Raw genomic sequence first — 23,165 nt, 5'->3', positions numbered from 1 at the left:
CTGTCGACCACTCTATAATAAAACTTGTTGCAAAATGGACCTGACTGATTCTGATGATTCATCACAGTATGAGAGTTTGGTTACACTTTATTTTAAGGTGTTCGTGTAACAGTGTAATTATACATTTAAGTAACGGGTAATACTAAGTAACTACATGTACTTACATGTAGTTAGGGTAGGATTAGGGTGTGTTTAGGGGTATGCATAATTTACTGTTATTACTGTAGTAACGACATGTAACGTGTAACAATGGCATTGTAAAACATTTTTTACACTAAAATGTAAAAAGTGTTACCTAGAGTTTTTATTAGATTTATGTATATATTTTATAAATAAACATTTTATATACACATTTGGCTAATGATTGTTCACTGAAGTAGTGTTTTTGTATTTGGAATATATAAAAAATAAATACCAACTCAAACTAGAATCTTTGACACATCAATAGAATGAATAAATATGTTTAAATCACTTTAGGAGGAAGCAAAGAAATTACTGGTCCAACTTCTCCCTCTTTTTAAAGTGTGGAAATGGGAAAAGAAGTTCAAAGATCAAGACTCCAGCAACACCTGTAGTATATGCAACAACTTTATTGAAGATGTTTTAATACTAAAGGTTTTACGCCGCCTAGTGGACAAAAACAGTTAGTGCTGTTTTAAAATGTACAAAGCATTCAGACAGGTAGATGTAGAAATTTGGCACATCTGTAATCTTTACTTTTACTGTTTCAGTGAGTGTACTTTAATAAGCAGTAAAATAAGTATGGGCAATCATGTTAAAAGAGGTACAGATGAAATGTGTAAGGGTTAGATTGTATACAGTTGCTGGTTTGCAGTGGCAATACTTCATTATTCAAAGCAAGGCAGGGCCCCAAAATCATCCTGCTCTTTTTGATTAAGATTATTGTAGAGGTTATGAAAATTGTTTGCTCCCAGGCTTTGCTCTGAAGGGTTCAAAATCTGAGCTGTCCACAAGCAAACCTTGCTGAGGTTTGAACCCCCAACACAATGACATAGTATGTTTGATTCTGAGATTGAAGATCGCATAGTTGTTGGAGGTTGTGTGCCTTGATTAGGGTTGCCAACCATTCCGTATAATACGTAATCGTCCCGTATTTGACACATAAAAGTCTTGTTCCGTATTTTTGAGAATCAATTCAGTGCAAATCCATGACAGACACACACATAGCTTCTAATATATGTCAGACTATGAACAAAGACATTTGTAGGCTATGATAAGAAAAAAAACAGACGGTGCGTGCGGTAGATACTAATTTCTCCCCGTTTGTCTAAGATCAGCGTAGCGTTTTTAACATCTTGGAGCATCATCAGAGAATGCCTTTTTAATTGGTCGTTTCAGTCATTGTGAGTCATGTATCGTAGCAACGATAACAACAAGTGACAACAGCCGGAAATGTAAAAATTACTACCTCCGAGCAGCGGGCGAAAAAGAAAAAGAAAAGAGCGCAAAAATATAGAATTGAATGGGAAAATTGCTTTTCCCCACAACTCTCCTGTCTCAGTCGGCAGAGATACCGTATTTCAATTATAATTGGGATTGCAGTCCTCTGGTTAAGCGTTTATTAGGGTATTACTAGAAAACTGATGAACATCAAACATCACGTTGAATAGACTCAACGAAGAAATAATGCTTTAATTATTATCCCCCCAACAAAAATAAGTAACACAGCTTACTCAGGTGATCGTTGTCTCCTTAGTTGTAGGCATTGAGGGACTGATGAAAATAATGTGCTAGCATAAAATAGCATCCTCGCACTACCGTTGCATGAGCAATTAAAGAATAATTATTACGAATGTAGTTCCCACTACCTGTGGCCCAAGAGAAAAAGTGGTTTAGAAAATGGATGGATGTTAAAATAGCTGCATTTACATGGAACCTCTAAATTATTTCAAAATCAGACTATAGCACAGTTGGAAGGAAAAAGTCACATGTAACCAGTGAAATGTCAATGAATTGCTTATCAATGGCATTGTATCCTTGTAACCTTCGGTTATCGGTAAACCGATTGAATTTTCAGTTGGATTGAAGGGGGTGGAATAAACCTTTTCATGAACCGATCAAACGAAAAATTACACCATGTAAACGAGCTGATCCGATTACTTTTGAGAGTAGGCTATGTCTTTCTGTGCATGCCCGGTTTTGTGCCGGATAATTCTGTCAGCTACAGCAGCATTTTAAAAGCTATAAGACATTTAAGACTTCATAAACTGTTTCAATCTGATATTACTATCTAAACATATTTGTATATATATTTCACTCCGTTTTGATTAGCTTATGACACTGATTATCATGCTAAAAATACTGACTTTTGCGTAATGTAGCTTATTTGCGAATATCTGCTTAGGTGTAAATATGATTTAGTGCAAATATATTTCAGCCTCCGGTAAAATGTGATACTGTCTAAATATTAGACATTATATTTTACATATAAATGTTCGGTTTTGGTTAGCCTATGACAATTATCTTGCTAAAATATTGCCACAGATGATTGTGAATACAGGTGAAAATGTTTGAAATGCTCTAAATGCGTGTGGTCTATATGGCCATCAACAGCTCGCGGTGACGCGATCTATGGCCCATAAATAGATATTTCTCTGTCCTATGGGCCATTAACAGATATATAGACTACATGCATTGTGAGTCCATAGCTACCCATTAATTGCCCATCTTTGGATAATGTATGCTAACAGGTTTTTTTTTTTTTTTTAGGAATGTGTCTGCATCTCCAGCACCGCAGAGGGACACGCAGGTGTTGTTCAGTTCTCAGTGCGATGGAGAATCATACAGAGTAAGTGCACAGACGTAATATTTTACTGATGAAATGTAATTGTGTTTACATCGTCATAATATACAAGTAGGGCCTCCCTATTCTTGTGTGAAATTACAAAAACTGTTGTCTTTTTTTAAATCCATGGCCATTAGTGATTGATAATGATAATAATACAGTTTCTTTGATTGTGTTATCAACAGATGTGACAATGAACATGTCCAAGCACCGGTCCCGAAGAGAGCCATGGCAAACAAGCAACAGGTCCAAGTCCACCCTGTCGTGGAAAACCGAGACTGATGTTGACATGGTTGCACAGACTGCGCGATTCCTGCCCGGGAAACTGGACCGCAACTAAGCTCTGTTGACTCTCATTCGCCCATGAGTCTTTTCAAACTTTTTTTTTTTCAGAAAGTGCCGTGTCAACTCTGTGCCACAACACCAATGCTCAGGCTGCCAAGGCAACTGCAAAGGGCTGCAAATATAAATGGACAGATGTCAGCATCAGTGAGATGTACCGTTATATTGGGCTGCTGTTTTACATGGCCATGGTGAAGGTCAGCTCCATCAGGGACTACTGGCAGCAAATCAGGTTATATAGCAACTTATACAGTTATATATAGGTTATATCTATATAGGTATATGTAGAATTTGATATAGGTATCCGTCAAAAGTTTGCAAACATTTTTTTATGTTTTTAGAAGAAGTCTCTTATGCTCATCAACTCTGCGTTTATTTGATAAGAAAATACAGAAAAAAAACAGTGATGTTGTGAAATAGTATTCCAATTTAAAATAGCCTAACTGTATATTTTAAAATGTTATTAATTTCTGTGATTCATCATTACTTCAGTGTCACATGATCCTTCAGAAATCATTCTTCCTCAATCTGATTTGATGATTTTTTTTTAAATCAGTGTTGCAAACAGTTGTGTTGCTTAGTATTTTTTATAAACTGTGATAGTTTTTTCAGGATTCTTTGATGAATAAAAAAATATTAAAGAACAGCATTTATTTAAAATCTATTGTATTGTAACAGTATAGGCTACATTACCTTTCTTTCTTTTTTTGAAAGGATGTGTTAATTGATAGTAATCACTTATATTGTTAGAAAAGATTCAATTTCAATTTTGAATAAATGCTTTTCTTTTTAATCAGTGAATCCTGAAAAAAGTATCACAGGTTATAAAAAAATAATAAGCAGCTCAACGGTTTCCAACATTGATAATACCTGATTATCAAATCAGGATATTATACTGATTTCTGAAGGATCATGTGACACTGAAGACTGGAGTAAGGATGCTGAAAATTCAGCTTTGATCAAATAAATAAATTATATTTTAAAGTATATTAAAATAGAAAATCATTATTTTAAATTGTAATAATATTTCACAATATTACTGTTGTTTCTGTATTTTTTTATCAAATAAATGCAGCCTTCTTCCAAAAATATTAAAAATGGTAATGTGTCCAAACGTTTGACTGGTACTATATGTTTATATATGTACGGTAGCACTGTGGTCTTATGAGGCACAACATTTAGTTCCTCCACATAGAGGAATTACAATAAAACAGAAAAACAAAACCTTTGAATCTCCTCTCATTCTCAGATTCTCCTCTCTGCCTCACAGCACCGTGATGGGGGCATTAGCCATGGATGGGGGAGTGTCTATTGTCTCCCCTCATTCATATTCATGGCCATCAACACCCCTACGCATACAGCAGTGATGGCACAAAAACTGACTTGCAAAGTTTAAATCGTTATATTGTTGTTTTGTGAAAGAGTGATCAGAATGATTTTCACATCATTTTGTAGTAAACATTCTAGCCTACAAGAATGGTAACTCAAAAGTCTTGTGCCAAACTATTCAGTATGAGTTATATGGGCTCATTGCAGTGACAATTTTTTCCCCAAAACGTACTAACCACGCATAATAATTTTTTTCTATAAAATGCAAACATGTAACTTCCATTTTGCTCACATATTATTGTAGCAGAGTTTGTGCTGAATACAGCATAATTGTGAGTTGGCCTAAGGTATGTTGTAAGTAGCTGAGATAAACACAAATGTCAGGGCATGTCAAAACATCTCAAGGACCCCAAAAATCCCTCAGACCCCAGAGGGTTAATACTTTGCACAGGCTTAGTTTTATGCATTTTACTTGATACAGATTTATACTTGAAATCATGAAATATTGTAACTAGTTCATTCTTCATTTGACTAATCAATAACATTGAAGGAATCTAATTCTTGACATTGGCTTCTTTACTCCTCTCGTAGTCACTGGACATTAATTGGGAATTTGGCCCTCTAAGGTGATTTAGTACCATAACAATAATCAGCACAATATACAGTCTCTCAAACATAAGGAGTTTCCTGTCTATGAAACTCATTCCACACTGATGACGTACAAAAACAGTGAGTACTCATGTGGTATTTAAGGGCAACCTTATACCTAAAACTTTTTCCACAGTCACCACATGTAAATGGCTTCTCTCCAGTGTGAGTTCTCATGTGCCTGTTAAGGATTCCTTTTCGGTTGAAACTTTTTCCACACTGTTGGCAAGTGAAAAGTCTTTCTTGAGTGTGAATTCTAATGTGGTCATTAAGGTTTGCTTTTCGGTTGAAACTTCTTCCACACTGTTGGCAGGTGTAAGGTTGCTCTCCAGTGTGAACTTTAAGATGGACTTTAAGATTTCCAATTTGAGTGAAACTCTTTCCACACTGTTGGCAGGTGTAAGGCTTCTCTCCAGTGTGAATTCTCATGTGTCTGTTAAGGCTTACTTTTTCAGCAAAAGTCTTTCCACACTGTTGGCAGGTACGGTGCTTCTCTCCTGTGTGAATTTTCATGTGGATTTTAAATTTTTCATGTTGATCGAAACTCTTTCCACACTGTTGGCAGACGTAAGGCTTCCCTCTAGTATGAATTATCATGTGGACATTAAGGTTTCCATGTTGATTGAAACTCCTTCCACATTTAGGACATTTGTAAGGCTTCTCTCCTGTGTGAATTCTCATGTGCCTGTTAAGGCTTCCTTTTAGAGTGAATCTGTTTCCACACTGTTGGCAGGTAAAATTACTTCTAGTTCCTGTCTTTTGAGTCACTTCTAGTTCAGCTTGTGAGCAACTGAAAGGTTTTTCTTCGGTTATGCAATCATGATGATTCTTATATTGATCTTTCTGGTCCATTTCATTTAGTACTTCAGTCTCCTCTTTCAGCACCATCAGGTCTAAGGCAAAAAGAGAATGCAAATGTTTATTTAATTTACCAGTTTAATGGCACAAAGCAACAGACAACAAAACATTTAAACATGTAAAGTGTCAAAACCAACATACAACTAGATCCTATAACCGTCGCACCTAGGGGAAAAGGGGACTGAGTGCATAGGGCCCAAAGACTTATAGGGGGGGGCATTGATGTCCTGTCCATAACAATGTCCTTCAAAATACCTGAGGAGCCCCATCTTTTTATCCCTAAACTGAAAAAGAACTTTGCTCCGATCGAAGTACATCAAACATTGATGACAGCACCGCCACACAGCATCTTCTCAATAAAGAATCCTGCTGAAGATACACCAGATTAATTCCAGGGCGCGCCCTTAGAGACTGTACAGCAGAGTTGCGTGAGGTACTCACAAACATCTTTAACCTTTCTGTTGCAGTGCACTGTTCCAACCTGCCTTAAGACGTCCACAATAGTGCCGGTGCCAAAGCAGGCTGCTATAACATCCCTCAGTGATTATAGGCCCATTGCACTAACATCGGTAATAATGAAATGCACGGAGAGACTGGTTTTATATCACATCAAGGCTGCTCTGCCATCCACCATGGACCCCCCACCAGTATGCATACAGGGCCAATAGGACGACAGACGATGCCATCACTACTGCCCTCCACACAGCACTGTACCACCTGGAACATCAAGGGATGTATGCTGCTGTTCATTGACTACAGTTCTGCATTTAATACCATCTTACTGACTGTTCTACAAGATGTCTAACCTAGGCATACAGCATAACATCTGCCTGTGGATTAAGGACTTCTTAAAGGACAAGTTCGGTATTTTACTCTTAAAGCCCTGTTGTCAGATCGTTTCTGATGAAATAGAACGGTTAAGATTAAAATTTGGACACATGCTGCTGTCCCGAGAATTTTCGGTTTCTTTCGCTTCTCGGGACAGCAGCATGTGTCCAAATTTTAATCTTAACCGTTCTATTTCATCAGAAACTATCTGAAAACAGGGCTTTAAGTGTAAAATACCGAACTTGTCCTTTAACGAAACTGCCAGTCAGTGAGGATGGGCCTTTTGAACTCTTTGTATACTCATGACTGTATACCATCTTATGACACTAACATCATCATTAAATTTGCTGATGACACGACTGTCTCAAGTCAAGTCATCTTCATTTATATAGACAATATACAATGTAGATTGTTTCAAAGCGGCTTTACAGTGATAAACGGATAATTTAAGGTAACAGAGATTGTTTTGGCTTTATAGCGGTTCTTGAATAAAGATATTTTCCAGCTAAAGTTAGTTTTGATTGATTCACTTCTGTCGCAACTATCATTAGTTATTAAATTAGAGGCCGCTAAGATGACACCATTCTCTCTACACAGACTTTAAACGCGAACCTGTAAGTAACGCTTATGACGCTCACGTGCGCATTAAGAATTAATTATATAGTTCTGCGCATTTGAATATATGTGTGCAGGTTTGTAATCCCCTACAAGCCACGCCTAAACAAACTACTTGTCTGGCCTTAAAAAAAATTATACAGAATTGTAACACTTCGGGGTAGATACGCGAAACTGAAATTATCCCGACAACGCTTTATCTGTAGAGTGGTAAAGTGATCCTTCACAGGGGAGAGACTAGTTGGCACTTCAGCACTGCGTTGTCCTCGGGTCCAGGCGAAGGGCCTTCCTCAGATCTGGATACGGCCTGGACCCGGCAGGCTGCGGGAAAACCTCGGGATAAATAAAGACACTAAAATTAGCGTAGATGCCATTCTTCTTATGATGTAACGAGTACATCAGGATTTAAGGGAAGTGTTCCCAGTTCCGGCTGACCTAATCTATGCAGCCTAACATTGAATTATAGAAGTCTATAATGTGTTATGTGAATGCTAGGCCAAAGAGATGTGTCTTTAATCTACCTTTGAACTGACAGAGTGTGTCTGCTTCCCGGACAATGGTAGGAAGACTGTTCCAAAGTGTTGGTGCTAAATAGGAAAATAATCTACCGCCAGCAGTCGATTTTGACATTCTAGGTATTATTACCTGGCTGGAATTTTGAGATCGCAATAGACGTGAAAGACTATAATGCGTTAAGAGCTCACTCAAGTACTGCAGAACTAAACCATTTATTGCTTTGCAAGTAATCAGTAATATTTTAAAATTTATACAATGTTTAATAGGGAGCCAATGCAGTGTTGACAGAACGGGGCTAATATGGTCATACTTCCTGGTTCTGGTAAGAACTTGAGCTGCTGCGTTTTGAACTAGCTGTAGTTTGTTTATTAAGCGTGCAGGGCAACCACCCAGTAGAGCATTACAATAATCTAGCCTTGAGGTCATGAACGCATGAACTAATTGTTCCGCATTTGTCAATGAGAGCATATTGCGTAATTTAAATATACACTGGGGAGAACAAGTATTTGATACACTACCGATTTTGCGGGTTTTCCTACTTACAAAGCAAGGTCTGTAATTTTTATCATAGGTACAGTTCAACTGTGAGAGACGGAATCTAAAACAAAAATCCAGAAAATCACATTGTATGATTTTTAAATCCGGCTCTCACAGACCTGTTCATTTTTCTTTAAGAAGCCCTCCTGTTCTCCACCTGTATTAACTGCACCTGTTTGAACTCGTTACCTGTATAAAAGACACCTGTCTACACACTCAATCAAACAGACTCCAACCTCTCCACAATGGCCAAGACCAGAGAGCTGTGTAAGGACATCAGGGATAAAATTGTAGACCTGCACAAGGCTGGCATGGGCTAGAGGACACTAGGCAAGCAGCTTGGTGAGAAGGCAACAACTGTTGGCGCAATTATTAGAAAATGGAAGAAGTTCAAGATGACGGTCAATCTCCCTCGGTCTGGGGCACCATGCAAGATCTCACCTCGTGGGGCATCAATGATCATGAGGAAGGTGAGGGATCAGCCCAGAACTACAAGGCAGGACCTGGTCAATGACCTGAAGAGAGCTGGGACCACAGACTCAAAGAAAACCATTAGTAACACACTACGCCGTCATGGATTAAAATCCTGCAGCGCACGCAAGGTCCTCCTGCTGAAGCCAGCGCATGTCCAGGCCTGTCTGAAGTTTGCCAATGACCATCTGGATGATCCAGAGGAGGAATGGAAGAAGGTCATGTGGTCTGATGAGACAAAAACAGAGCTTTTTGGTCTAAACTCCACTCGCCGTGTTTGGAGGAAGAAGGATGAGTACAACCCCAAGAACACCATCCCAACCGTGAAGCATGGAGTTGGAAACATCATTCTTTGGGGATACTTTTCTGCAAAGGGGACAGGACGACTGCACTGTATTGAGGGGAGGATGGATGGGGCCATGTATCGCGAGATCTTGGCCAACAACCTCCTTCCCTCAGTAAGAGCATTGAAGATGGGTCGTCGCTGGGTCTTCCAGCATGACAACGACCCCAAACACACACTCAGGGCAACTAAGGAGTGGCTCCATAAGAAGCATCTCAAGGTCCTGGAGTGGCCTAGCCAGTCTCCAGACCTGAACCCAATAGAAAATCTTTGGAGGCAGCTGAAAGTCTGTATTGCCCAGCGACAGCCCCGAAACCTGGAGGATCTGGAGAATGTCTGTATGGAGGAGTGGGCCAAAATCCCTGCTGCAGTGTGTGCAAACCTAGTCAAGAACTACAGGAAACGTATGATCTCTGTAATTGCAGTATCCAATACTTATGTCATGCAATAAAATGCAAATTAATTACTTAAATCATACAATGTGATTTTCTGGATTTTTGTTTTAGATTCCGTCACTCACAGTTGGACGAGTACTATGATAAAAATAACAGACTTCTACATGCTTTGTAAGTGGGAAAACCTGCAAAATCGGCAGTGTATCAAATACTTGTTCTCCCCAGTGTATTTTTAAGATGGGAAAATGCAGTTTTACAGATACTAGACACGTCACTTTCAAATTAAAGATTGGTATAAAAGAGCACACGATGACAAAGATTTAACAGAGCAGCCATCAAGTGTTAGACAGTATTCTAGGTTATAACATGTGGAAGTTTTTTTTTGTCCAATAATTAGAATCTCTGTTTTTTCAGAATTTATCAAATTTTTTATATCAGCTATGCATTTCATTCATTTTGTGAATTAGTAGGTTTCGTTAGGTTTTGAAGAAATATACAGCTGAGTATCGCCGGCATAACAGTGAAAGCTAATTCCATGTTTCCTAATGATATCTCCTAATGGTAGCATGTACAGAGTGAACAGCAGCGGTCCTAGTACTGAGCCTTGTGGTACGCTATACTGAACTTGTGATCGATAAGACATCTCTTCATTTACTGCTACAAACTGATAACGGTCAGATAATTATGATTTAAACCATGCTAGTGCAATTCCACTAATGCCAACATAATGTTCGAGTCTATTTAAAAGAATGTTGTGGTCAATAGTGTCAAATGCAGCACTAAGATCGAGTAACACCAATAGAGAGATACAACCACGATCGGATGATAAGAGCAAATCATTTGTGACTCTAACGAGAGCTGTCTTGGTACTATGGTACGGTCTAAATCCGGCCTGAAAATCCTTGCAGATATAATTTCTTTCTAGAAAGGAACACAGTTGTGAGGATACTGCTTTTTCTGGTATCTTTGACAGAAAAGGCAGATTTGAGATCGGCCTGTAATTGACTAATTTTGTATGATCAAGTTGCGTTTTTTTAACAAGCGGTTTAATCATAGCCAGCTTAAAGGTTTTTGGTACGTATCCTAGAGACAAAGATGAATTAATGATATTAAAGGATTAGTTCACTTTTAAAGTGAAAATTCTGTCATCATATACTCACCCTTAAGTTGTTTCAAACCTGTATGAATTTCTTTCTTCTGCTGAACACAAAGGAAGATATTTAGAAGAATGTCAGTAACCAAACAGTTTTTGGTTCCCATTGACTTCCATAGTAGGAAAAATATATACTATGGAAGTCAATGGGAACCAAAAACTGTCTGGTTACTGACATTCTTCTAAATATCTTAAAGGAGGTCTTTCCTCACCGGGATCGGCCATGGGGCTGAGTCTGACAGCCGCACTAACTCCGAGAACCACGTCTGATTCTCCCACCGGGGAGCTATGAGGAGCACCGAATGACGCATTTCCCTGATTCTCTTGATTACCTGTGGTAACATTGAGACCGGAGGGAACGCGTATAACGGGCATCTGGGCCATATCTGGGCCAGAGCGTCCTCGTTCTTCGAAAAGAACCTTGGGCAGTGGGTGTTGTCGGTTGATGCAAATAAGTTGACTTTTGCCCTGCCAAACCGGTGCCACAATAACTGGACTGACTGAGGGTGCAGGGACCATTCCCCCGGGGGAACATTGTTCCTGGACAGTCTGTCCGGTCCATCGTTCAGGCGTCCTGGCACATGCGCGGCTCTGAGCGAGCGCAAGTGGTGCAGAGCCCAGACGAGCAGGCGGTCCGCCAGATCGCAGAGGGTCCTGGATCTGACACCCCTGGCGGTTCACGTATGATACCACAGACATGTTGTCCGTTCGAACCAGTACGCGGTGGCCCCGCAGAAATGGGAGGAAGTATTTCACAGTGTACTCAACCGCTATCATCACCAGACAGTTTATATGGAGGAGCTTCTCCGTGTCTGACCAGAGGCCAACGACCGGTCTGCCCTCGAAAATCCCGCCCCAACCTAGGTTGGAGGCGTCCGTCGAGATAACTTTTCGGTACGAGACAGTTCCCATTGTCACTCCCCGCTGATACCAGTCGGTCACTAACCAGGGCTGCAGAGCTGAAACACAGCTCTGAGTCACTCTTATTCGCGAACCGCCGGAAGCCCAGGCTCGGTGATGTACGCGAGCGTTAAGCCAGCGTTGCAGAGGGGGCATACGCAATAGACCTAGCCGGAGCACTGCTGCGGCTGAAGCCATAAAGCCCAGCATTCTCTGAAACGTTTTCAGGGGAAACACACTGCCTTTCTGGAAAGACGCTGAACACGTCGCGCGCGCTGTGTTGACAAGCGAGCCGTCATTGCCACCGAGTCGAGCTCTATTCCCAGAAAAGAAGCTGACTGACGGGGCAGCAGTGAGCTCTTGGTCCAGTTGACCGTGAGACCCAAGCTTTCCAGATGACTGAGTCACAGCTCTGTGAGACATGAGTTCCGCCTCTGATTGTGTGAATTCAGCCAGTCGTGCAGATAGTTCAGTATATATAGGGGAGCGAGAGCCGCGTCCATACACATATACAGGGTGCTAAAGACAGGCCGAACGGCAGGACGGTGTACTGATATACCTGACCGTTGAAGGCGAATCTCAAGAATGGCCTGTGACGGGGTATGATCTGGATCTGAAAGTACAATAAACCAGTCCCTCGGGCGAATCTGCGCGAGGATTTGTCTGGTCGTGATCATTTTGAACGGTCTTTTCATGAGAGCTTTGTTCAAATGTCTCAGATCTAATATAGGTCTGAGCGCTCCATCCTTCTTGGGCACGAGAAAATAACGGCTGTAAAAGCCTGATTCGCTCATAGAAGGATGTATCGGCTCTATCGCCCGTTTGCACAACAGTTTTGTTATTTCTGCGTGAAGTAGGTGTGCTACTTCTGGGTTCACGCTCGTCGCGGTCCGGGCTCGAAAGCGCGGGGGACGGCGAGCGAACTGCAGCGCAGAGCCCTGTTTTACAACGTTCAGCACCCATTCTGACACACCCGGGATCGCTTCCCATGCTTTCGCACGCATAGCTAGGGGCAGAATGTTCTCCGTGTTCTGAGCACCGCACTGCGCGGGTTCGAGAAACTGAAACGGAGGTATCAACGCCCTCGTTGACTGAATATTGCTGCTCGCTGACGACAGCAGCCGGCTGTTTCACATTCAATGACTCGGCCGCTAGGGACGGAGAACAATTTGTGGCACGAACAGCGGTGCTTGTGAGCGATATAGGGGAAACAGCATCTTTTCCTCTTCGCGAGTGCTAGGAGGATTTCGCGGGCTCGGGCTTCAGCGCGATCTTCTGCCAGGGTCCCCGGGGGGGAGGCGGACTGTGACGGCTGTTCGAGCATGATCGAGGGCGGCCGCCCTTTCGTCGCTGCGAAGATGGCGGAGGCTGGGATGGGCGCTGCTGTGAAGAGCTTCGTGCAGGAGGCTGTGTCCGAGAGCGGCCTGCAGCGGAGTTAGAGCGTCATGGAAGGAACAAGTTCATGGCCTGAGACGTTTTCTGAACCTCTGAAAACCGGTCCACAATCCCGCTTACAGCTGGGCCGAAGAGGCCGGCGGGAGAGAGCGGGGCGTTGAGGAACACGGCGCGTTCAGACTCACTCATGTGGGCGAGCGTCAACCAGAGGTGCCTCTCCGTCACTGTGAGCGAAGCCATGCATCTTCCCATCGCCTGGGCTTCGGATTTCGTGGCGCGGAGGGAAAGGTCCGTCGCGCTGCGCAAATCCATCACGACCTCCCGAACCAGGCCTTTCTCGTCCATGCAGCGGAGGAGTTCAGCCTGGAGAATCTGGAGGAAAGCCATGGAATGCAGGGTGGAAGCGGCCTGTCCAGCTGCGGCGAAAGCGTGGCTGACAAGGGCTGAAGTGTTCCTGCAGGCTTTAGATGGGAGAGCAGACTTTGAGCGCCATTTTGGTGATGGCGTGCAAAGGTGCACTGCAACCGCCTCTTCCACTGGGGGAATCCGGCTGTAGCCTTTTACGACAGCTCAGTCCACGTGGGAGAGAGTCGAGGAAGTAGGGGAGCGGAGTCTCGCGGAGAATGGAGCGGTCCACGATTTAGAGAGCTTGGTGTGGAGCTCTGGCAGGAAGGGTGCTGACCTAGAGGCGGGCGCTAGGCGGCGGCTAGGTAGGAAGCACCCGTCGAGCCTGTTGGGCGCGGGCGCCTCTGGCGGAGACCAATCGAGGCCTAGCTGGTCGACGGCCATGGTGAGGAGGCGGATGAGTTCAGCGTCCACATTAGACCGGGCCTTGCCAGATTCCTGAGTCGAAGAGGAGGTGGAGTGGGTGGATCCAGACCACTCTTCACTGTCAGACGCCAGGAGAGAACAGCTGTTGTCGATTGGCGTCATTCCCCGCCTCGTCCCCTATGTCGACGGCAGTGAGGGCCGAAGCCGGCGGTGAAGGGGAACACGAAGCTCGAGGGGAAGGTTCCGGCGAGCGTTCTGTTTGTTTGTATACTTTATTGTCCTTTTTCAGGAAATTTGTCTTGGACTCAAAGCTGCATTTATACCAAAATACATACATACAACATAGGCACACACAAACCAATAAATAAAAAGCTGAAATCTTTATGAGCATTACCAGACTACATTACTATATCTTGCTATTAATAGATACAGGGATAAAATACTTTTTGTAACGGTTGCTCTTACATAATGGGACTCTATACCGTCTTCCTGATGGTAGCATCTGATACATTGAAAATAAAACATGGCTTGAATCACTCACTATTGTCTGTGCATTTTTTAAAATCAGCGATTCGTAAATTGATTGAAGTGATGAGTACTCCCTTACACCCATAACTTTCATTGCAATTTTCACAAGACGAGCAAGCTGTGATTTTAATTGGACCGTAAGATTGCCATACCAAGTTTGCATCCCATAATTCAAAAGACTACCTAAAACAGCGTAATAAAATAATTGCATAATTCTCTGATTTACACCAAACAACCCAAGTCTTCTTAAAAAATAGTCGTTGTTGGAATTTTGAACAAAGATAATCAATGTGGGCTTTCCAAGTAAATGAACGATCAATGATCACACCTAGATACTTATAGGTATCCACCTGCTCAACGATATTATCATAGATGATAACTGGGCTATAATCACCTAATCTTTTTGGATCTATTATCATTTCCTTCGTTTTTGATAAATTTACGATAAGATGATTTACATTGCACCACCGCACAAAATTCTCAATTTCAGACTGATACGCTAATATATCTTGATCTTTCTCTAGGAGACTCAATATCACTGTGTCATCAGAGTATTTAATAATATAGTTGTTCTTATTTATACTAAAACAGTCATTTGTATAAAGAGTAAACAGAAAGGGCGAACATACGCAACCTTGAGGCACACCAATACTAATAGATTTAACATCAGAGAGTGTATTATTTACTTTTACATATTGTGTACGATTGGTTAAGAAAGAGAAAAGCCACTTAATGATAAAAGGGTTTACATTGCTTTTTACAAGCTTACCCAGGAGTAACTGCGGCTGAAGCGTATTAAAAGCGGAGCTAAAATCTACAAAGAGCAGTCGTGCATAAGCATTAGATGTTTCTAGATGTTGAAGAGTCAAATGAGTGATAGTGTTAACAGCATCAACAGTCCCTCTTCCCACCATATAGGCAAATTGAAATGGATCCAATAATGAATTTACACTACATTTCAGTCTCGACAACACATACCTCTCCAGACATTTCATAATTACAGAAGTTATAGCAATTGGTCTAAAATCATTATTATCAACAGCACCTGTTTTTTTAGGAACAGGAGTAATAATAGTCTTTTTCCATAACAAAGGAACCATATGACTGTCTAACGATTGCTGGAAAATTGGACACCAAGCTGGAGTTAATTCTTCTGCACACTCTCGTAGAAGATAAGCTGAGATACCATCTGGCCCAGTTGATTTCTTAGTGCAAGTTTTCCGAAAAAGAGAAGTAACTTCTTGAGGGTCCACAAGTAATCTAACATCCATTGCACATTCAATATTTAGTAAAAACTCTTCACATTCCTTAACAGGATCATTTTTATCAAACCGAATAAAAAAGTAATTCAACTCATTTGCTTTCTTAAAATCGTCAGTGGTAATGAAACGTTGTTTTTTAGAATCCATGTTAGAGATTGTTCTCAGTGAATTCCACAGTTTATTATTGTTCATCGATGCAATGTTTTGTTCAATGTAGTCCTTTTTTCGCTTCCTAGCTTCCCATAATAGTTTATTCAGTTCCTTTTGGACGACTTTTAACTCAACCCGGTCCTTTTTCAGAAAAGCTACTTTTTTCCTATTGATGCAGGCTTTCACTTCTTTTGTTATGTGAGACTTATTATTAGGGAACACCGTTATCTCCTTTTTGGGGAGTTTTGTATCGCGAGCGACGAAGCTCCGGGAGTCTCTGGGCATGGCGCTTCTTCTTCCACGGGCCACTGGAGAGAGGCGGAGCGACAGCTTCGGCGTCGAATAAGGCAAGTCGAGCCCGCAGGGTCGACATTGCCATTTCTTCGCAGTGAACGCAGCCACCCGTAGAAAGAGCGATGGCTGCGTGTTCACGGCCCAGGCAGAGAGTGCAGATCACGTGGCGGTCCCCGTCGCTGAGCGCGGCTCGGCATGAACCACAGGAAAACCGAGGCATTTTGCAACAAACGCCTCGCTCTTTTAGGACGTGAGTCGCGGCGGCGAGCTCACGAAGAGTTTGCTTTAAAAGGATACTTGTCGCCGGATAGCGTAGCTGGCACGGAAGGCTGAAGGTGGCGAAGACGGTCGGCTTCTTCAGGCGCTGTCCTAAGCTGGCTGGTCGCTTGATTCGACGGCGGCGGCTTCTCTCAGAGATCAGCGTTGCGTAGAGCTTCGCTGAAGAGATGAAAATCAAGTTTTAAGCAGCCTGAGCCCTTCCTTTTATACGCTAAGCCACTCCCATTTTGGCGGGCTTTGACGCGTGAGGGTGCTTCGGGCGTGACGTCACGCCAGGCTCAGTGGTAGGCTGCTGCAGTTGCCGAGCAAGTATCTCGAGCAAAGAGACTACCCGGTGCGTAATTTTACATTACGCAGTACGAGAGAACCTCTCGTAAGAGAACTATCCGGTCTAAAATGTTCACTGCAGAGGCGGGTGTTGGTGGTGATCCTCAGTTCTCCATCAAGGTGGCTCTTCACAAAATTAATCCACCCCTTCTTAATATCAAAGTTTTAAGAAATTTAAAAGCCGTTTTGTAAATTTGCTTCGTGGTAACCAGGTAATAGTATTCATTTACATGACGAAGGCATAGCTAGCAAGCAAACTGTAGGCTGTAGTAACTAACGAAAATGACAGTAACTTACGATTGAGCGGGCAAACCACTGATGCTAATGCACTCTAGTTATTATAGTGTGTTAGGGGAGGGGCCATCAAGCCATGATTTCAGGCTCACCCAAAAAATCCTTGACACAAAAATGGTGAAAAACTGTTTAACGGTCTAACTCCACAACTTAGTACTACATAGTTCACAGTCTTTTAATCCACCCTCCAGCTGGGATCAGGACAATACTGTTTTTTTTTTGTTTTTTTTTTGGATCAACATTATCCCAATCCTACTAAAAAGTTTGGTCCAGATAAGATTAATTCACCTTTTGGGTGAACTATCCCTTTAAATGTTATTTTTAATGTCATGACCAAAAACATTATTTGTTCATTTCATCCTTCATAGCTTCACGCCATTTGTAAAATGGCCAGGTGTATGAAAACTAACACTTCTGTTTAATAAAAAATAAAAAAGATGAAATTATCACTATAACCAGTATATGGCGGCATTTTTAAATCAACAAGAAAACAATTTGTCAAAGTTTAACACTTTTTGAACAAAAGTACGAAATAAAAATCTCATAAAAAAACAAAAACTTCAAATCGCAAAGAATTAAACAAAGCAAGTAAAGAGTCCTATAATCACTCAGAAATATTAGAAAATAATGCACACACAATGTGTAACAGCCACTGCCTGATGGACATACACTTGTTAAAGGGCACCTGTTATGGAATTTTGAAATTTACCTTTCATGTAGTGTGTAACATAGATCTAAGTGAACAAAAACATCCTGCAAAGTTTGAAATATGAAAGTGCACCGTATATAAAGTTATTGTCTTTCAAAAGTAAGAGTCGACTCGGAGTCATTTTTATGAATCGTTAGAAGACCGAAGCTTTTTCTCTGACTAGATGACGTCAACTTGTCAAGTTATTTGAATACGATACGCCCACTTATTGCGCTCCAAGGCCAGCAGGGAAACCTTGAAAACATCATGGCGAGACGCTGTGTTCTGAAGTGCGACTCAAAAGCCAACTTTTTTCATCTGCCCAAGGAGGAGCATTTGAAGACTAAGTTCATATATACAAATAGCTACAATTCATATATATACAACTATACCACAGAAGTATAGTCCGAGCCTTGTGCTTTGTTCGCGCCATTTTGAAGACGATTGCTTTTTAAATGCAATCAAACTTGGATTCGCGAGCCGGCTGATATTGAAGGAAGGTTCAATTCCAAGTGTATTTGCATCAGCTTCCTCCTCCGTATCACAACCTGTAAGTGTTATTAATAATTGTTGCTTTTATGTTTTATGTAGCATGCTTAATAATTATTTTGTTTGTTGTGTAAGCACCGTTTAGCTTCTAGGTCTTCAATGACAATTGTATTGAGATTTGTGAAGTGTTTGTCGTTGTTTTCGGAGTTGTCTTAAAGAATAGAGTAATACCTCGTAGTAACGTAACTGCATTTTTTTTTTTTTTTTAAACGTTATGTTTATGCATCGGGCTAACGCAAACAAAGACTGATTGTGCTTTTACAATATGAACTCTGGGCTATGCTCGCTAACATAACATTACATTCTTTATCTTATTTTTAGTTTTTTACTACAAACTACAAAGCAGTGGACTATAATCATTATTATAACATAATTTAATTTAATTGATAAAAGCATCATTGTACTCCGTATTAAACAATAAGTATTATCACTGTAAACACTGCTGGGTCATCTGACCAATCAACGCAGATTAGCGTCGCGCAAAGGAGGGGTTTGAAAAATTAGTCGTTGAACGATTCATTTGGGAGTCGGTGAGCAAATCAGGTAAAAATAAATGCATATTATACGACAACAAAAGTGTTTTTTGTCATTGCATGCATGTAAAACTGTTGTTGGGGACTCCCTAAACAACATTAGGAACATTTTAAATGTCATAATAGGTGCCCTTTAATAGAGATGTAGAGGAACTACACAGCTGTGACATCTCATAATGTTCTGTAAATTAAGTAAAAACTTTTCACTGAGAAATGCCCTGCTGAAGTCATGCTTGGGATGGAGGTTAGGGTTGAATAACTAGCTCTTCCAAAGTTGCATCATCGGACTGAAGCTTGACTTAATATGATAAAATCAATGTCATTGTTACTGTCTTTACAGTGTGTACAATTGCTGAAGATTGGACTGGGCCATTTGACCAATCAGAGCAGAGTAGACCAATCACAACAGACTGGGTCATCTGACCAATCAGAGCAGATAGACCGATCACAACAGACTGGGCCATCTGACCAATCAGAGCAGAGTAGACCAATCTCAACAGACTGAGTCATCTGACCAATCAGAGCAGAGTAGACCATTCACAACAGACTGGGGAATCTGACCAAAAAGAGCAGAGTAGACCAATCACAACAGACTGGGGCGTCTGACCAATCAGAGCAGAGTAGCTCAATCACAACAGACTGGGGCATCTGACCAATCACAACATACTGGGTCATCTGACCAATCAGAGCAGAGCAGACCAATCACAACTGGCTGGGTCATCTGACCAATCAGAGCAGAGACCAATCACAACTGACTGGGTCATCTGACAAATCAGAGCAGAGTAGACCAATCACAACAGACTGGGTAATCTGACCAATCAGAGGAGAGTCATTTGTGGAGGAGTTTAGAGAGACTGAATCCTCAAATTAATCATTTGAGACTCTTTGAGAAATTAGGTAAAGTGCAATGAATATTATGAGAAAATTAAAGTGTTTTTGATCTTGCATACATGTAAATCTGTTGTAGGAAACCTCAAAACAAAATTAGGAACCTTTAACTTAGCATAACAGGGGTGAAATATTTTTTCCTGTTTCATATATTAGCGGTTCACTCTGTTCTACTAACAACACACTAGCTAAACTCTGATTTTGTGTTGCTTTGACTAAGGATGTGAAATTTTAAATCAAAAGGTGGATAATATGATGGACTACCAGAGAAGATCAGCAGCTTTAAAGTCCCTATAAAGTCAAAATTAGGTATGTGTTCTGAGTTTGTCACACCACAGAAAAATGTGTTATTAGCCACCCAGCCAAATTTGAATGATAAAAAAAGCCCTCAAGTAAATAAAATAAGCTATCAAAATCTTGAAAAAATTAGCAGAATTCTGAATACTGCTCTCAAAAGCGGAGGGCGTGTCCGCTGGCTGCGCTGAAACCACGCCCACTCGCGGGAAAGCTGCCAACGGTGATATTAGGTGATACTGCTTTCGGGACAGGAGAGGCTTGTTCGACTTGAACTGGCGCTGCACAGACCAATCGGTGAATGACATCAAAGTACCGCGGGAGCGATAAGAGAGCAGACGGCTCGTAAGCTTTTGAATCGTTCTCGCGGTGCTTTGATGTCATAAACCGATCGTACTGTGCTGCACCGGTTCAAGTCGAACAAGCCTGAGGATGAAGGCCGAGGCGGGAGATAGACGGTTCGGCCCCATTCACCAGTAACAGCGGATTATCAGTGAATCCCAGTTGTCTACGACGAAAGTTTATAAAACTATCCAGTGTAAATCCTCATCAGTATCAGTGGTTTATCCTCAGCTCTCCATCAAGGTGGTCACAAAATTAATCCACCTTCTTGATGTGATCATTTTTCGGATATTTAAATAAGGTCACCAATCGGTTTTGTACGTGAACGCATCCAGGTGATACGCATTTCCGTGACGAACGCATAGCTACCTAGCAAACTGTAGACTGTAGTAACCAATAGTACTGACAGTAACTCGCGATTGAGCGGCGAACTGATGTGAATGTGCTCTATTGTTAGGGGCGTGTCCAGGAGCTCAGGGGCTCCAGTGTCATCGAGCCCCCGTTTTAGCCCCGCCCAAAAAATCCTGAACACAGCAATGGTGATAAACTGTTTGACGGTCTAACTCCACAATTCAGTACTTCACAGTCTTTGTAATGTGTTTTAGCAATACATTTCTAACATTTATAATGTGTTTAGATTTTTATTTATTTATTGCCTTTACATGGACTTTAAACATCACTGAAGGCTCATATGATCCACTCAATTATTACTTATTGCTTCATTTTATGTTCATACTATTTATGTTTCGATTTTTGTAGAGCACTTTTGAGGACGAACAATACAAAAATGGGTATACTATACAATGGTTTATTACACAGATTAATTGTTTTGTTTAGACTACTGTATTAATAGCTGTATGATTAAACTTCTGTATATTCTCTATTTCTGTAAAGCTGGACATTTTAATAAGCATCAAATGACTGAGTTCATCTTTGAGAATGAAACCAACCTGTTTGTTCCTCAGGATCTTCATGTTTCACTGTTAATGTTTCTTCAATCTTCACGTCTTCAATCTCCTCTTTAATAAACGCCATCTTGTCTTCACTCTCCTCTTTAATAAACGCCATCTTTAAGATGAGAATAATTAAGAGTTAATGGTCTTAAATTACCTGGTTAATACAAAAACACTCAAAACTAACACTACAAATTAATAAACACTTATAATTTAGGCATTTATAATGTACATTTGGTATTTAATAAATTACAGATTATATTAATGACTACACTCCTATGAAAATATTAGCAGTTGTTTAGTAAAAGCTGTCATTACACATGTTATTGTTTGTTGTTCTCGTTCATTTACAATGTTTGAGCAGCACGTGTCGTGATTCACGCGATTCGAATCACTGAATCGTTTAGCAAAATATTTGATTCAATTGACTCGGAGTGTCGAAAAGCTCAGTTTCTCCATCACTACTTACCAGTGACTGAATTCGTGTTTAAGATGAACTGCTTCACGAAAAAGTGGAGCGAAATGAGACGCAAGTTTGCTGTTTGTCATGTGTGGATGCGCTTTACTCATAAAAATATCCTTCATTAAAGTTAGATAAAGCATTACAATAGTAGGCTATATTGGGCCTACCATAAATAAATAAATGCACATCGCTATTTATAAAAAGAAAGAAAGAATAAAACACTGAACTGTTTCTATCTTTTTAAACAGCTTAAACTCTTAAAACGAACCTTTATTCAGCCAAATCAAAACAGACACAGGAGCGTGGCGCAGCCTTATGACGTCATATATCCAGACTAAAATAAAAGTCCTGTGCTGTCTAGAATCACAGAAGTGCATAGAAATGTACTGTCTATCTGTCTAACTATTTTTACTAGATAATCCCTGTATTAAAAATGTAAATATTTTAAATATAAGAGTCAAGTGTTTTTACCAATATTAAAAATGTGGACATAGGCCTATGAAGTTCTAAATATAGTTATATAATAATGTGTAAATTATTATATTCAAGAATCAGTATAGGCAAAAGAAGCAATACATTTTGTATCTATAAATGTTATTAATTAAATACCAAAAATGATTGCTAAGAGGCTCAGGCCAATTCAAAACGTAATATTTCACAGAATTTTAATGAAATCAAAAGTCAAGCCTTTAATGTCAAGGGTCTTTAGTGTGAGTTGCTCACTATGTAGTGATTGAAACTAATGAGTGAACACAGACACAATTCACACCTGCTCCACATACAACTCTGCACTATTAAAATATGCTAGTTCAATAAATGGCCTGTTTATAAGTGATAAACAAATAAAGTGTTATTTCTTCATATTGTATAAATGTGTTTTCCTGAAAGTATTTTTAGGATTAATTTATAAAGTGGCAAACACACAATAAAAATGATTGTGAAATAGTGTTCGAGTTCAATTTGACTAAGATCATCTATCGTAAGTAAATGTGATCATGTTTTATTATTCATTATGTTTACTTTCATGACTCTCTTCTTTAATTTTACATAGACTTGAAAATGGAAAATCCAAACTGAATGGTTGTAATTCCTGAATGTTTTAGTATACAGATATAAGTTTGGTCTCTGTTGAAGAAAACACTTTGGCAGATTATACTATAATGATTGAAGTTTACTGTAATGAAAATATACTTAAATATACCTTAAGTTGGGTGCTCGACAGAGGAAATACAAAAAAATTTGAAAAAAAGTCAGCACACCAAGGCTTCAAAATTACTAATATTTTTATAATGGCCTCTTAGACAGGTACCATTTCAAGTAGGCTCTTCATCGTTACCCTTTTGGAACTCTCTGCCTGTTTTGACATGGCCCCTGAGACCAACCCGAACCTCTCTGTGCTCTTTGTTCCAGTTCC

The 23,165-nt window shown here is 40.6% G+C and overlaps 1 protein-coding gene across 3 annotated transcripts; it reads right to left on the bottom strand.

The window, feature by feature from the left end:
* Nucleotides 1-4,208: 4,208 nt before the first annotated feature.
* On the bottom strand, nucleotides 4,209-22,106 carry LOC307003924 (uncharacterized protein). 3 transcript variants are annotated; one of them, XM_079622809.1, is made up of 3 exons: nucleotides 21,758-22,087; nucleotides 21,286-21,403; nucleotides 4,209-6,018 (listed from the first exon to the last, which is right to left on the bottom strand). In XM_079622809.1, exons 2-3 carry the CDS (start codon nucleotides 21,401-21,403, stop codon nucleotides 5,147-5,149), a joined length of 990 nt encoding a protein of 329 aa, XP_079478935.1. In that variant the 5' UTR covers nucleotides 21,758-22,087; the 3' UTR covers nucleotides 4,209-5,146. The 3 variants fall into 3 exon arrangements, with proteins under 3 accessions (XP_079478935.1, XP_079478937.1, XP_079478936.1); XM_079622811.1 differs by having other exon boundaries at nucleotides 4,541-6,018; nucleotides 22,020-22,106; XM_079622810.1 differs by lacking the exon at nucleotides 21,758-22,087 and adding an exon at nucleotides 21,607-21,727 and having other exon boundaries at nucleotides 4,541-6,018.
* Nucleotides 22,107-23,165: the final 1,059 nt, after the last annotated feature.

This window comes from Phoxinus phoxinus (assembly GCF_949152265.1).
Source record: "Phoxinus phoxinus genome assembly, chromosome: 9".
Lineage (NCBI taxonomy): Eukaryota > Metazoa > Chordata > Actinopteri > Cypriniformes > Leuciscidae > Phoxinus > Phoxinus phoxinus.
The sequence above is the reverse complement of the archived record's forward strand: the minus strand, read 5'-3'. Positions and strand labels throughout refer to the sequence as shown.